Source organism: Taudactylus pleione, unplaced genomic scaffold (assembly GCF_031769625.1).
Source record: "Taudactylus pleione unplaced genomic scaffold, aTauple2 ptg000903l, whole genome shotgun sequence".
NCBI classification, from domain to species: Eukaryota; Metazoa; Chordata; class Amphibia; order Anura; family Myobatrachidae; genus Taudactylus; species Taudactylus pleione.
In genome coordinates, this window is record NW_028285304.1 from 1,414,526 (window position 1) to 1,431,846 (window position 17,321).

General features: G+C 47.3%; 1 protein-coding gene across 2 annotated transcripts in view; it reads right to left on the minus strand.

Annotated features, from left to right (window-relative positions):
• Positions 1–2,665: 2,665 nt before the first annotated feature.
• The window catches only part of LOC148473971 (aldo-keto reductase family 1 member C23-like protein), a 42,201-nt gene continuing 27,545 nt past the window's right edge, over positions 2,666–17,321 (minus strand). Inside the window, exons 4-9 of one of the 2 annotated variants that reach the window (XM_088459286.1) lie at positions 13,461–13,538; positions 9,789–9,911; positions 9,082–9,194; positions 8,490–8,655; positions 4,988–5,070; positions 2,666–3,017 (exon numbers count right to left, since the gene is read on the minus strand). In XM_088459286.1, the coding sequence (XP_088315412.1) occupies positions 2,975–3,017; positions 4,988–5,070; positions 8,490–8,655; positions 9,082–9,194; positions 9,789–9,911; positions 13,461–13,538 (606 nt within the window). In that variant the 3' untranslated portion in view covers positions 2,666–2,974. Of the gene's footprint in view, positions 3,018–4,987; positions 5,071–8,489; positions 8,656–9,081; positions 9,912–13,460; positions 13,539–17,321 lie in introns of those variants that run through there. The other variant, XM_088459285.1, reaches the window with a different exon arrangement.

Here is a 17,321-nt window from a genome sequence, read left to right on the forward strand (position 1 = left end):
TAGCGGGGGCGTGGCTATGGTGACGCAATTCAACACAAATTACGTCATCTGCCGCTTGAACCGCCTACTTCACCTGACAAGTAAGCGGGCGATGGCCTGCTTCGGGATACTTGCCCACTTTCCTGGGCGGCCGGGAGCGCCACCTGATTTTCGTGGGGAAAGTAGGCAGTTATGCTGGGAAGCATAGCCTAACAAAGGGGGAGATGTACCAAACCTTGGAGAGAGATAAAGTGGAAAACAATATAGGGGTCTATGTGCCAAGCCTTGGCTAGAGATAAAGTACCAACCAATCAGCTCCTAACTGCCATGTTACAGGCTGTGTTTGAAAAATGGCAGTTAGGAGCTGATTGGTAGTTACGGAATGATTTTGAAAAAGTTTGGAAGCTCCAAACGAAATGCGTCAGGTTACAGATATTTTCCATCACAGAGAGACGGACAGATCTAACTTTGCAGCATTCAAGCTACTAATGTGGATATTATCCCTATGAATAGTGGCCATTATTTTATTTGGAGGCAGATTTGTATTATGTATTTATTAGTGTAAAAAAACAGAACCATTGAACCATGTGTTCCTATACAACACACTACGAAATTGGGTTACAGCTATATTTTACAGGCCTTTTATCTGCCATTTCAATTGGAGATTTATTAAGATGTTAGAACAGAGAGACATCACCTATAAAGTTCCAGGCGCTCCGTGTTTCTGTAGCACTGAGATTGTATGATCCAGTCTTATAATATTATGAATTTTGGTTGATTCTGATTAGATCATGCGCTTTTTTTAGAAATGTGTTGTTTTATTGTATTATTGAATTTTATAGATTATTTTTTTTTCTTTCTCCAATATTAAATAGCGTATATATATTTTTATCAGTCGGCTTTCTCTTTTTGTTAACTGAAGGGTCTCTTCCCAGTTTTTTTTTTTTACTATTATTTTTGGGGGGGTATTTACTTTTTTATTAGGGTTGATTAGTCTGTAGTGCTTTAGAGTGATGATTTCTGTTTTATGCCTGCAAAGACGTCATTTTTTTTGTTTTTTGCGCTAGTTGATTTATTTTATTTTACAGGTCTATGCAAGTTATGTGGCTCTTGGACCAAAACAGGCTGTAGGTTGGCCTAAATAATCTCAGCCTGATTTATATAAGTGATTAGAGCAAGAATTATCCAAAAGTGAGACTGACTGCCCCCTACAGGGTCCCGCACACACAGAGAATGCACATGAATAAAACAGAGGGAAACAAATAAACGTAACATTTTATTTTGACACAATAAACGAACAAAAAGCTACTACTAATAATAATAATGATCATGAATCAGTGTTCAATATGCACGTTCTGTTTAACTATTATACCCATGTAACAGGATGAAGTGTCAGCCTATAGCTACCCTATATTTTCTTGTGCCCCAGGTCTCATAGCAAAATTATTATAAGCTACACTTATGCGGGGTTAGGCACTAGGAGGAGGGTTAGGGTTAGGCACCGGGGAGGGAGTGTTAGGATTAGGGGGCGGGGAGGGGGAGGTTAGACTCAGGCACTAGTGGGGGGGGGGGTTAGGGTTAGGCACTGGGGAGGGGGTGTTAGGATTAGGGTGCGGGGAGGGGGAGGTTAGACTCTGGCACTAGTGGGGGGGGGAGGTTAGGGTTAGTCACTGGGGAGGGAGTGTTAGGATTAGGGTGCGGGGAGGGGGAGGTTAGACTCTGGCACTAGTGGGGGGGGTTAGGGTTAGGCACTGGGGAGGGAGTGTTAGGATTAGGGTGCGGGGAGGGGGAGGTTAGACTCAGGCACTAGTGGGGAGGGGAGGTTAGGGTTAGGCACTGGGGAGGAAGAGTTAGGGTAGGGGTTAGGTAAACACTTACCGTTCGTCCCTATGGGCGTCGGGATTCTGGCTGTCGGGATTCTGTCTGTCGGTACTCTGACCAGCGGCGTCCCGACAGCCAGGATTTCATACTCAACCCAATTCAAGCTGGGACCAACATATGTATCAGTTGGCAAAGCAAGCATATTATGTGCCAGCTTTACACTAGGTACACGTCACAGACCCTTACAACCCACCTGCGTCCATGCTATAAAGCATTTCTTTTACGCCCAACAAATGCGTTTGTAGTTGAGCATCATTCAGCAGAAACAAGTCCCCGGCTTGGTCACACAGGTTCCCAAATGCATATTATATTCCCGAATAACCAATGCAGAACCGGTCTGTGTCAGGGGAGCATTCGCCAACAGCCAGTAACAAGCGATTTGCTAGATCCAGTGACCGCCATCATCCTCTGGTATTTGCACCAACCCCTGACCTTCACAAATAGCACGCCATTCCCGATCCGCTCTGCACATCCAGGCGGTAGACACTGGAGGCGGGGCAAAGCACCAGACTTATGGAAATCGTCACGGGCATATGTATACATACGCACACTGTTCCAGGCAATCGCGGAGCGATATCTTGTGCCAACTGGCGTAGCCCTCATTCTCCGTCAGCCCCATAGAGTCTCAGGGGTCTATTTACTAAGCAGTGTTAGGAGACAGAGTAAAAAGTGGTAAGAAAGTGATAAGGTGCCAGCCAATCAGCTCCCAACTGTCATCTCACAGGCTGTGTTTGAAAAATGACAGTTGGGAGCTGATTGGCTGGCACCTTATCACTTTCTTATCACTTTTCACTCTGTCTCCTAACACTGCTTAGTAAATAGACCCCTAATACATCCTGAGCGGCAGGAGATGGAGCACTGTGTCCTGCTGAGTTTATAATTTGCTTTGGAAATTAATACGGAACCTTCCGGAAAAAGCTTGGGGCGTGATACATCCTGTGAAGCGATACCGCAGTAATCCCTATGTTTTAGGGTCCTATATGAAGAATTGTGTTGGGAACACTCCATAACAGAGGCGATCAGACCTCACATATGGCAAATACATCAAGAGGTCCAATCTCAGGTTACCTCATGGTGTATAGGGGACCCGTATATAGGAAGTGCTCATGTTATATTAGTACTCGTCATGAAAGGGGTACTTTGGGTGGTCCGTCCACCTGTGGAAACAAAAGGAAATATTTTCTAATATTTTCTAAATCAAAATATATGTGAAACATCTTATACCTCCGACTCTACATGACTTTACTTTTAAAACTCTGTAAATAAATAGGAAAATGTATTTATCTCAATGTAGTCTGACCTCATGTTTTCAGCATGTTGGTGCCCACTGTCCCTGTGGGATGTAGTCTGGAACCCAACAGTCTAAATGCTGACCGCCGGCTTCCAGACTGCTTTATCCCAACTACGGACGAATGACAGGCGTCTAAATGTAATTTCCCCGACGTCGGGAGACCGGCACCCGGCATCCCGATCATGCGGATGCCAGGCGCCGCAGCGGACAGCCACGGGGGGGGGGGGGTAAGTTTATAGGTTTAGGGCACCCGGGGGGCACAGGGTTAGGCACCCCCCAGAAGGTTAGGGTTAGGCTAGAGGGAGGGAGGGTTAGGGTTAGGCACCCCCGGGGGGAGGTTAGGGTTAGGCTAGGGGGAGGGAGGGTTAGGGTTAGGCACCCCCGGGGGGAGGTTAGGGTTAGGCTCCCCCCCCTGGAGGACTTAGGTTTAGGCAGCGGGGAAGGGGGGGTTAGGTTTAGGCACTTAGAGGGGAGGTTAGGGTTAGGCACAGGTGGGGAGGTTAGGGTTAGGCACCCCTAAGGAGGGTTAGGGTTAGAGGGGTTAGTTTACGTTAATTGATACTTACCTTTAGGACGATCGGGAATTCCAGCGCTGTCGGGTAGTCGCTGTCGGGAATTGAACCGCCGGCCATGCGCCCGGCGGTAACACATATCACACCCGTCCCTGTCTGTATTAGGAATTGATGGTTCAGCCGAGCTTTTCTGGGACCTGTTAAGCGTCCTATATATGATTCCAGCAGTTCACGGGACACACATGTTAAAGGGGCCTACTTACCACCAGCCACATTTTTAATGCGGTTGTGACGTGGTAATTATGCCCCCAACTCGCATTGCGCAAATTACCGCTTGCATTGGTTGAGAATAGGCTGCTACGAGCTGATGCCATCTGAAGCCTGGTAAGTGTAACTGCTTAGACCTCAAAGAGATCCCCCTAATAACAGCTGCTTTCGGGGGGATTTCCCGCAAAATAATTACGGTAAAAAAAATCGGTTAAGATTTATGGGCAAAAGAAGAAAACTGTAAAATAACTTGAGACTACCCGAACAGGGACGATACCATTAATGATATCTTAATTACAAACTAAATAAATAAGCTGTAATTGACTTTCAAATTGATATTCCATCTTTTTATTTGTAATCGTAGATGCGGCACTAAAATATCATGTTAATTATCACGATTCATTTTAGACGTGAATGGCGCCATAGTAAGGGCCTAATTCAGAGATGAACGCAATGCAGATATTTTCACAGATCGAGCAATTGTTTGCAAATGCGCATGTGCGAAAGACACATTGCCCACGCGCAGTGATTGCGTTGCAATTACTCTCACACGTAGGAACCACTCGCAAAGTGAGTGACAGGTAGCCAGCGTTTGGGGATGGCAATAGGGGAGTGGTTAGAAAGACGCAGGGGCCCCTGGAAGGATTTGCGCAGACGTTGTGGTGATGAATCTGGCAGAGCTTCCTCCGCATAGCGCCGGTGCTACTTTTCCAGTTAGTCTTTTATAAATATGGAGCCGGCATCATATTTCTGAAGAAATCAGCAGGAAACTGGCACCGGAGGTTGCAATATTAGTACATGGCGCACAGTGCGTGGTGTAGCCCCTCCCCCTTAACCTTGGGGCCCGTGCACCCATTATATATAGACCAGTGACTGTGCAGGGGTCACAAAGTTTTTATTAGTCGGTATTCTCTCTTAAAGGGGCCCTATCATTTTTGATGAAAGAATCAACTAAATAGGTTATTAACCAAATGGTCTGATAGAGCGACCTAGAGAATGTGGCCTGACCTGTCACTACCGTAAGAAACGTCAATGAATTCTGCGTTATCCTACTCACATCGGCATGGTCTGATAGCGGATGTTTGTGTTCAGTCCCTCCAGAGACTTCATGTCCTCGGCGGAGAGCTGGAAGTCTAGAGCCTGGAATATAAGACACACACACCCGTCACATACACATGAGACCCCATAAGAAAGAGGGTTTGTCTGGTTGATTCCGTGTTAAAGATTGGGAAACATCAGTAATGACCGACTCATAGCTGTCACCATCTGTCCTTCTATCCAGGCTGCTGAGCCTGTCTCCTGCCACTGCTATGCATCGTACACTGAGCCATACAGAGATGGACACGGAATCGGTATGATCAGGATCCCGGCTGTTAGAAGAATCCCGATGTCAGCATCCAGAAAGGGCTAGCATACCGACACGGAAGCAGCTAGATCCCCTTCCGTAGATTGACCATGACGTCATCAGCCGGTGTCCAACATCATCATTCCCTACCATCCAAGTGGGCATAGAGGGGGAATATATTGTTGGTTGGTATGCTAACCCTCCCCCTCTCTCTACCCTAACCCTCTCTCTTTGGTGCCTAACCCTAACCTCACGCCTAGTGCCTAACCCTAACCTCCTCCTCTCCAGTGCCTATCTATAACCCCCCCTAGTGCCTAACCCTAAACCTAACCCCCCTCTAACAACCCCGATATTACCCTTCGGTATCCCGGCGGTCGGGATGCGGACGCAGGGCTTCTGACCGGCGTCGGGATTTCGGCACCGGTAATAGGAGCGTCGTCATCCAGACCACCGGGATACCGAATGCATACCATGGACACAATGCGGATATTTATACAGATTGAGCAACAGTTTACCATTGCGCATAAGCTGCACCGCACACGGAGCAGTTGAATTGCGATTACGCTCACACAGAGGATTAATTTGCAGTATGACAGATGGTCAGCATTTGGGATAGTGGGTCTGATTCAGAGCTGGACGCTATTTGCGCTCGCTCGTTCAGAAAAAGGGGGTGGCTATTTAAATGAACCGTTCGCTCTTTGCGGTCTGTTCACGCCTCTATGTCTGAACGAGCGAACAAAACATGCAGTCGTTATTTTGAAAAAAACGCCCCCTGGCCGCTCGCATCATACGTCATGTCCGCTATTTATTAGATTAATTGAGTACATCGAACGGCGTATGAACTGCTCGCTATTCTTGTGGTTGGATTTTCCTACCGCAATCATGCGAGCAGTTCTGACTATAAAACAACCAAGTGACGTGGTCGATGATGCTGCTTTGTTAATTATGCACACCCTTAAAATGCCCATTTTGACCGTTTGGCACGCCTGCGTTCTGATCTCCACTCACCGTTTTCAAGCACCTTCCCCTGTGACCACCCACATACGCCTCATCCTGTCACTCAAAATAGCAGGCATTCGCTATTTAGCGAGCACACAATTTTTGGCCGCACTGACTGGTTCGCGCATACGTATTACAATCCGTACGCATGCGCAGATGTGCGAACATCGCTCGGAACGAACGAGCAGCCGCTTACGAGCGGCTCTGAATGAAGCCCAGATAACGGTGGGTGGTTAGTAAAACGCAGGTGGGTCGGTCTGTTTAAACACCGTTTTCTGGGCATCCATAATATTAGCCGCTGCGTTCTTGCTGGCAACAGGAGAGCCATCTACGCGTCTGGAGACCCGCTGTACTTGCGGCAGCTTAGACTTAGGACCTCATTCAGAGGCGGTCATCAGATGCAAACGGTCGCTCTGAATGAGGGCGGCCGCTTGCATCTTGTAGTGCTGCCTCTTGGTCAATCACTAAGCTGTGGGTTACCACCCACAGCTCTAGCGACCGACCAGGGTGATGGTCGCGATGGTCAAGACCATCGCGACCATCGGGGCTTGCGACCAGACCCTAAGGTTGGGTCTCGGCACTTGCAAGCCCCAGGAAGCTTCCTGCTCTGATTGAGCAGGAAGCACCCCGCTGACATCACTGCTGGTGTCAGTGGGGCCGCCCCCAAACGGCAGGCGTTCCTTCGGGAACGCCTCAGTTTGGTCCGCCACGCCCCCTGCCCGCCTCCCAAACGCCTGTCGCTAGCCGGGTCTCGCGCATGCGCACGTCGGAGCCGGCTCCGACGTGCGCATGCCCAGTTGGGGAACATCGACCCGGTTGCAAGCTATCAACGCTTGCGACCGGCTCTGAATGACCCCCTTAATCCTGAGGGCTGATGGCCGCCGGATCAGCATCCGATGTCTCCGGTTTTGTGCGTGAGCGGCGGATGTGAGATGCTTTCAGTGGGCGTCTCTTAGCTCTGGACTGGGAGTGGCTCATTAGCATATTTTGCGCAGTTGCGAATCCGTGAGAGATTGCAGATGCGATGGCATTTGCGTCTACATATGAATAAGGCAAACTGATAGACGCAATCTGATACATTTCAGGGGCCACATGGACGGACCTCTAACCTTCAAATGGGGCCACATAATATCCTTACTCTCAGTGATAAGATAAAACAAAATTTTGTATCAATGAAAGAGACACAATAACACATCACTGAGAATTTCAGACAATTGTTACACATTATAGCGCACAAATCTGATAATAATGCAGGAAAGAGCTGGGGGCCGCTGGTGAAGGCTCGGGGGGCCGGACGTCGCCCCAGGGTCACCTGTTCCCCCTCACTGGCATGGAATGTACTGCCAGTGCCAATAGGAGTGGGTGCACACAGGGAGGAACATAAAACTGGAATAATTTTGAGAACAACTGTCTAGCATGATGTACCGTAGACTAATTCATTCTTGGTGACAGGTTTACTGTACGAGTATAGGAATGTTCTATAATGGGGACCTGGTTACAGAATGAAACGGCTGCTCAGTCATTTCGGCTCCCCATACAGTGAGGTGCCCCAGGCTGCTGGCTGGTCTGCCTGCTGCTTGGGTCAGCACTGCTGGTCTGTGTATTTGCAGGTGCACCTTGGTATCTTGGTTACGTATCTTCCACGGCTATGATCACCAGTTAGGAGTGGGCAGTGAGCGCCCACCCCCGCCTGTTGTAGAACTACACATCCCAGCATGCCCTGCAACAGTGTTGCTATTCGACCATGCTAAAACTGGTCCAAGGTATACTGGGATGTGTTCAACCCAACTGGAGGGCTGCCCACCCCTGATTGCTTCTAGATGCTACTATTATTATACCTGTCCTGGAACAATTGCTTTTCTATTGATCTCTAGTGATCGGTGGTTGATACATTTGTTTCCTACAATAGATACTTTAATGATCACCTATAATCAGGGATCCATCATCCTTTGATCCTTCCTCTGCCTCCTATTGGTTCGGCTAAATCATTCCTGTGTTCTCTGGCCACTAATGATTCTAATTAAATTAATCTGTACAGTCTATGGCGGGGGCTGTGGAGTAATGTCCTGGACCTTCTGTACCATGATTCCCATCTTACTCTGACATTATAGTTGCACAATCCCTACAAAATCCCCAAATACTGGTCCGGCATGGTTCCTGGATCTCCAGCTGCAATGGGCAGCTGGCACTTGTCAGTTCCGAAATCTATTGTTACCTGTAGGTTCTGTTTGATCCTGGATGGGGTGTAGCTCTTGGCCAGTATGACAATGCCTCGCTGTAGTAAGTACCGCATGGCCACCTGAGCCGGCGTCCGACCGAGCTTCCCCGCTACAGCATTCAAAACCGGATCGTCAAGGAGCACAGGGGTGTTCTCACCGACCCTGGATGTAGATAATAAAGACGGTGCAGCAACATGTTGAATTGCCCGGGATTACACGAAACGCAGCAGAATACTCCATCATTTTCTACCCATTGTTCACATTTAGCCTCTGAGCCAGTGATGCGCTGCCAGCATGCCAGGGCACATTTACCCCAGGCTCGCCTTTGTGCTGCAAGTCTTACAAAGCAGTTTTTAGAGTCTATGTACTAAGCCTTGGAAAGAGATATAGTGGGCAGAGTTAAAGTACCAACCAATCAGTTCTTAACTGTCATTTTTCAAACACAGCCTGTACCGTGACAGTTAGGATCTGATTGGTTGGTACTTTTATCTCCGTTCACTTTATCTCTCTCCGAGGATTAGTACATAGACCCAGGTGTGCTATCTTTGTATGACATCGCTCAAATCTCCGTAGGGCTTCTATATCTACCTCAACGTCTCGTCTCGGCTGGATCCCAGGACGCTGTACGCCACCAGCGCAATGTCATGTGACTTGCAGAACGCCAGCATCTTGCTCTGGCTCAGGTATAAATGACATTCCACCTATGCAGAGAAGGACTAAATGAGATTAGATTATATGCAGGAAACGGGTGTGTGTGTGATACATGTTGTAGACATTCGTCATGTTGACGTTCATATTGAGTGTCTTCCAAGTGAAATGGCCACGATGGGGAGATAATACTGTGAATCGCAAGTCCCTTGGGAAGGGGAGGGACTAAAATTATGCAAATCGCCTATGGACCCGCCATTCCCGGTATTATCTCCCCACCCAGCCCCACTAGGATGTGGGCAGGATGTTAGAGATCCATCCACTTTTCCGGGGCACCCTGAAAAATCAGGAGTCCCCCGCACCTTCTCAATCAGGCCCAGAGTGTGGGGAGCCACCGGCCACATTACCTGATTGCACACCGGCCACATTACCTGATTGCACACCGGCCACGTTACCTGATTGCAAACTGGCCACGTTACCTGACTGCACACCGGCCACGTTACCTGATTGCACACCGGCCACGTTACCTGATTGCACACCGGCCACGTTACCTGATTGCACACCGGCCACGTTACCTGACTGCACACCGGCCACGTTACCTGACTGCACACCGGCCACGTTACCTGATTGCACACCGGCCACGTTACCTGATTGCACACCGGCTTGTGCTTCAAGTCCGGCTTATTCAGGATCAGCTCCAGCTGCCGGCGGTTAAAGTTGGAAACGCCAATGGATTTTACAAGACCGGCATCTTTACACTTCTCCATAGCCTGAAAAAGAGATCATTTAAATGTAAACATCTATAGGACCCGAGTCAGTTCCTTGCACATGCTGCAGTCTGGGGCACACGACCCATATAACCTTGTACATACATGTTTTCAAAGCATCACCAGTCCCTCATACCGATAACTTGGTTTGAATCCATTATGTGTTAGTAGTAGGTAACTAATACTGCTTTCACACAGAAATACCGACTTTTACTCAGCATTTGAGCGCCGGGTGGGTTTGCCGGTTCTAGCCTTATAACCCTTTCACACAAGATGATCGCTCCCACCCACAGGCAGAGGAGACTGCTGCTTCTGCTATGCTGCAGCAAGCAGTCTCCATTTGCAGCCCAGCACACAGCAGCGCTTAGCTGACAGTAAGGAGGGGGGGCGGCATCGGACTCAGGCCCCCGCCGGGCCCCTCCAGCAAGCCCGAGCCCTGGTAATTAGTCCCCGCTCCCCCCCCTCAGCGCCCCTGTTTGCAGCATAACTGTATATTCAGTATAGCACTATTTTTTAAATTTTTTTTTAATACTACAGCATAAGGGGTACTAAGCCTTGGAGAGTGATAAAGTACCAACCAATCAGCTCTTAACTGTCATTTTTCAAACACAACCTGTTAGATGGCAGTTAGGAGCTGATTAGTTGGTACTTTATCTCTCTCCAAGGTTTAGTACATCTACCCACATGTGTGTAGATACTTGGGGCTCTATTTACTACAATCCGCATATTGAATGCGGATTGTAGTGTGATATTACCGAGAGAATTTGCATTGCGAATTCCGGCAATATCACAGGGACTTACTATAAATCCTTTGCAGGGACAGAGCTTGCGATAAAGCTCTGTCCCTGCGGATCCCATCCGCACTCTAGTCGCGGTATTTTCGGAAAAAATACCGCGACTAAGAGGCCGCGCATGCGCCGACCGACCACCGCTACTACCCCCCCACCGATGCTAAGCCCCGCCCCTGGCACTAAGCCCCGCCCCCGTGATCACGGACCTTCCCCCGCGACCCCCCTCCCTTCATTACACTTACCTGCATCCTCCTGGCCTCCGGTGATCTTCTCCGGGCTTCCCGATCAGGTGATCTCCCATACTACACTGGGGCCCGATCACCTGATGACTGGGCACCAGTGTACTATGGGAGACCAGCTGACCGGAGAGGAGCCATCACCGGAGGCCCGATCACCGGTCCCTGGATTCAGGTAAGGAAAAAAAAAATGTTTCCATTTTTTTTCTTTTTTTTACAGCAATCAGCTTGCGGTCTGCTTAGACCACACAGCTGATTACTGGTACCGGCTCCCGCCTCTGCTCTGCCCGTTAGAGCAGAGTGGGAGCCCGGTAACCGGGGGAGACCCTGGATAACGCCACCACCAGGTGGCGTTATTATCACAGGGCTTCCCCGGATATTTTTTCACATTTTATTTTTAGTAACTTTGGTCGGATCACATTTCCCATTACAATTATGGGAAATGTGATCTGATTACTAAAAATAAGTGATACTTAGGGGTTGGAGTAGAATTTTACTAATCTACTCCAATTGCCCTGTAATAACTACAGGTGATACTAAAATAATGTGAAAAGGGTGTGAAAACACAAAACAGCCTTTTTCACTTTATTTTTGTCAAAATAATGTTAATAAATAGAGCCCTTATTATTTTAATCATTTGTGAAATGTTTTCACTGATTTATTCCCGTTTCTGGAACTAGTTATATATATATATATATATATATATATAAAAAAAAAAAAAAAACAGCATATCCCTGAGTACCACCACAAAAAAAAGCGTCTCAGATTTCAGCAATTGAGCAGCCTGGAGGCCTGTTAGGGGCTAAGGACCTGATTCAGAGCCGGACGCTATTTGCGAACGGTCGTTCAGAAAAAGGGGCCGGCTATTTAAATTGAGCGCTCGCTCTTTGCGGTCTGTTGACGCCTCTATGTCTGAGCGAGCGAACGAAACATGCGCTCGCTATTTTGTAAAGACGCCCCTTTGCTGTTCGCATCATACATCATATCCGCTATTTATTAGATTAATCGAGTACATCGAAAGGCGTCTGAACTGCTCGCAGTGCTTGTGGTAGGATTTACTTCCCGCAATCACTGCGAGCAGTTCAGGCTAAAAGACAACCAAGGGACGTGGTCGATGACACTCCCTTACTAATTATGCACTCCCATTAAACGCCCGTTTTGACCGTTTGGCACGCCTGCGTTTGGATCTCCACTCCCTGTTTTCAAGCACCTTCCCCTGTTACCACCCACAAACGCCTCATCCTGTCACTCAAATTAGCAGGCCCTCGCTGTTTTGCGAGCGCACAATTTCCGACCGCAATGACTGGTTGGTGCATGCGCATTACGACCCATATGCATGCGCAGATGTGCGAACATCGCTCGGAGCGAACGAGTGGCCACTTACGAGTGGCTCTGAATCTGGGCGTTTTTTATATTTTTTTGGAGCGGCCTCCTGGCCACTTGCATAGCTGTGGGTGACCACCCACAGCTATTGCGAGCGGCCAGGATGATGGTCGCGATAGTCAAGACCATCGCTACCATCGGGCTTGCCGCGACACCCATGTGGTAGGGTCTCGTGGCCGCAAGCCCCAGAGAGCTTCTAGCTCTAATAGAGCCGGAAGCTTTCCCACTGACATCACTGGTGATGTCAGTGGGGCCGCCCACAAACGGCAGGCGCTCGCATGGGAACGCCTCCGTTTGTGAAGTCACCCCCACGCCACGCCTCCAAAACAGTGTGAGCTGTCGATCAAAATCGACAGCCGCCCCCTTTTGGTGCGAGACCCGGAGCGACGGAGCGCCCGTCGCTAGCCGGGTCTCGCGCATGCACACGTCGGAGCCGGCTCCGGCATGCGCATGCGCAGTGGCCTAACATCGACCCATTCGAGAGTGCATAGCGCGCACGAGCGGGTCTGAACCAGGCCCTAAATGCAATAGCTTACGTATTTTTACAGATGCAATCGTTTTAAAGGCTAAACCAAGCTGGTTTAACCTTTAAAATGACTGCCACTTTAAAAATACGGGGCAGCTCGCATAAATCCCCACAGTGGCTGAAGATCGTAATAAGCTATTACATTAAGCCCTAAGACTCTCAGCCTGTTGTGGGACTAGTTCTATAACATATAGAGAGCCATTAGTCCTCTACCTCGGGCCTAGTGCATACAGGGGCGCCGAGAGGGGGGGGGGAGTGGGTACAGATTACCGGGGCCCGGGCTTCCTGAGGGGCCCGGTGGGGGCCCGGGTCTGGCACCGCTCCCCCTCCCTCAGAGCAGCAGCCACAGCAGTCTCCTATGCCTGTGGGGGGGGGAGCGATCACACTGATCGCGCCCCCCCTGGCTTTGAGCAGGGCTGAGGGGGCCCAGAGCGCCCCCCTCCCCAGCGCGCAGCGCCGCTGCAAGACTTTTTCTTTTTTCGGGAAGGGGGCGTGGCCACGCCTCCCACGATTAAGCCATGCCCCCTATTACCCGGGCCCACCGCGGCTCTCAGCAGGCCTGAGTGCACGCACTGCTGTTATTATCCAAACGTCAGAAATACATGTAGTTACTCACTTCCCAGGTATCCCGGATGTCTGTGTTGTTATAGAGATATTTTCCATCCTCATCCACTGGTACCATGTCCTCTCCAGGCTTCAAAATAAAATGCAAATGTAAAGGTCACAGCTGAGGGCCTGTTATATCAAAGTCCCGGGTCTGACCCAGGATTTGGAACACGTTTCCAACCCGGATCAGACCCGTGACAGATATTCTTTTACACATGCGGTGCCTGGGTCGACACCGCGGCTTTCTGGCGCAGGTGAGCAGCGCTTCTTCCCCTCCCTCCCCCTCAACAACCCTCTCACCTCACTCCGCAGCGGTCCGGAGGCAGGGAGGGCAGGTGGGGTGCGCTGCTTCATTCTGGTCGGCCCAGCAGAGGACGCTTGGAGATTATGTCATCTCCGAGCGCCACTGAAGCCGGCCAATTGGGCGGCATGTGGCGTGACCCGGGTCATTGTGACCCGGCTCACGCGGTTTACACTGCAGGGTGACACAGGAATGACCAGTGCTCAACCCTGCAAGTTAGCCGGGACGGATCCCCAGGTCACTTGACCCGGGTTGATCCATTCACACCGACAACAATCCCGGGTTGATGCTCGCTCACGTGCATCAACCCGGGATTCTTAAATCAGTGTAAAAGGGGTACAAGCGGTACAAAACGCAGCGATCGTCTTGATCCTGACCGACATCAGACCAGAATATTTCATTTGTCAATAAGAGCCAGTGGGAAATGCAATGAATCAATTACAGCGATTAGACTATGCGTAGGACCACCTACACCACTATGCGGACCTAGGTGCTATGGTTTAGAGGGCGCCTAGATCACTGAATGATCGTCATAATTATACAGCTATAAAGAGAAATGGTGCCAGTCAACATGCGCATAAGATGCAGCCTGTGTCATGCCTTCCAAATAAGCCCCATTTAGCAAGCTTATTACATAGAATGAACAGTAAGACAATATATGAAAGCAATTACCGCTAGGTAGCCTTTAGTAACCTAGTGGTTCTCATCACTGAAGTCAATGGTGGGAACCGTTCATTGGCTGAGAGAGGTGGAGACTAGCGGTGAGGTTTAATGCTCTGGCCGGGGGACCCGGTGAAAGGGTTCCCCTGACTGCGACATTACACCCCCGCTAGAAAGAGTCCAGTGCTGAATATGGCAAATACAGGGGACCCCTACTCATTTTGTCCCCTGTATTTCCAAAACCAGGACCGTCTCGCTTTACAAAAGGCTTCAAACATTGAATTTTAGCAAATGTGGGATTTTGACAGGGATTTGTACATTCCATTTGATTTGATTTGAGGTGAGCTAAATCAAACTTTAAATTGAATGCAAAATCGAACTTTGATAAATATACCCCTAAGTATATAGGCACCCCTCCTTATCCTCATATCAGAGTGTGTGTGTGTATATATGTATATATATCGGTTCTTTCATCAGGATGCAAAAAAGTTTTGGTATCCTGATGAAAGAACCGATAAAGGTTCTGAAACGTTGATAAGCATCCTTAACGAGTGACTAGTTTTTGTTATTAAGTCGCCGGGAGTGTCACCTACATTTGCTGCATTATTATTCCTTTCCCTGCAAGGAGAGGTAAAAAGGAGGGCACCGGGAGCAAATTTCTTCTGTATGAAAGCACAAGGAGTGCCGGCAATTTGCAATATATATATTTTCAGGCACTAGAGGATAAGAATTTAAAAAGATCAAACTTGACCAATTTTGAGAAAGAGGCCCTAAAAAAATTGAAAAATAATGAACAACTTATTTTTAAGCCAGCAGATAAAGGAGGAGGCCTGGTCATTTTAAATAGGGATGACTACATTAAGGAAACCAATAGACTGCTGGGAGATGTGGTTTCATACAGGAAATTAGAGCAGGACCCGACCCCGGAGTTTGTGGATGAACTCCGTCACATATTAGTGGATGCATTACATAGGGGCATCATTACTAAGAGCGAGTATCAATTTCTTATCAAAAATAATCCAGTCATTCCAACTTTTTACCAATTACCTAAGATCCACAAGGGACTCACTGATCCCCCTGGGCACCCAATAGTGGCGGGAATTGATTCCCTAACATCAGGGTGTTCAAAATATGTAGAAAAATTCCTAAACAAATATGTACAGACGCTCAAATCCTTTATTAAGGACACGACGGTTATTCTACAGATTCTGAAAGAAGTACAGTGGCAGGACTCGTACAAATGGGCTACCATAGATGTGCAATCCCTGTATACGTCTATCCCACATGATAAGGGGGTCTCAAGTTGCCTTGAATTCATGGAAACGGATGAAAGTCTTGACAGTGAACATAGAGACTTTATCTGTAATTTGATGAAATTCATATTGAATCATAATTATTTTAAGTTTTTGGAATCATTTTACATTCAAATTAAAGGTACGGCAATGGGGACAGTGTTTGCTCCCAGTTTTGCCAATCTGCACATGGGTAGCTGGGAGGAGAAATACATCTATGGTAACCACAAATTTAAAGACCAACTAGTGATGTATGCCAGATATATAGATGATATTCTGGTCATATGGTATGGTACAGAGGGGGATTTTACTGATTTTATTAATTATTTGAGTGTTAATGAATATAATTTAGCATTTACTTCTAAATTTAGCGACAGCGAGAGTGAGTATTTAGATCTAGTCATCAGTAGTGATAATGGAGGCATTGTCAGCCGTAACTATATTAAGCATGTGGATTCGAATAGTTACGTGCATTATAATAGTGGCCATGCCAAACATTTGAAGACCAACATTCCGTTCTCGCAGTTCTGTCGAATTCGGAGAAACTGCACCAGAGATACCGATTGTCAACAGCAAATAGAGGTGTTTGCAGAGAGGTTTAGAGAAAAACAGTATCCAGAAGAATGTATACAGAAAGCGAGGGAAAAAGTACATACAGTGGAAAGGGAAACACTATTACAGTATAAGAAAAAGGAAAGTAGGGAAAGGAATATTGTTTTTGTTACACAATATAACAACAAAGAGAAAGAAATAAGAAGGATCCTCAACAAACACTGGGATATCTTAAAAACTGACCCTATTCTAAATAAAGCTTTACCTATGAAACCAGCTATAGCTTTTAGAAAAGCAAGGGACTTGAAAAACTACTTGGCCCCCAGCACCTTGAGGCCCCTGGGTAAGGCTGCAACACATTTTTTTGAATAATAAAGGATTCTTTAAATGTAATAGTTGCAATATGTGCAACTATGTTAGTGGTTGCCATAAGATTAATAGCAAAATGAATTGTCTTACGACTTGGGTGATTTATATGTTAGAATGCCCATGTAATCTTAAGTATGTGGGGAAAACGAAAAGAAATGTCAAACTCAGGATGCAGGAACATGTTAGGGCTATTAAAAACAAAGTGGATAATCATTCTGTACCGAAGCACTTCCTCAAACACCACAATGGAGATCTGAAAGGGTTAAAATATAAAGCTATTGAATTTGTACAGCTAAATGACAGAGGAGGTGATAGAGAGAGAAAACTGTCGCAGCGGGAGATGTTTTGGATTTTTACTTTGAATACGATGGCTCCCTGCGGTTTGAATGAAAGCTATGAGTTTACATCATTTTTATGAGTTTATTATATTATGATAAATTTTTTGAATTTTAAATAGAACTTTTAATTATGTATTTTTAAACATGTATATCTAGGTTCTATTATATTTATTATTGCCACTCACTTATTTTTATAATAATTTTATATTAAGTATATTTATTGTATTTTAGCAGAAGTACATAATAATTTATTGTTATATATATGTATACCTGCCCATCTTGGACATTAGAATGAGGATTCTGCCGATTATATCCTTGCCACTTAAGCTATACCCTTTAAACTATGCGCATTGGATTTA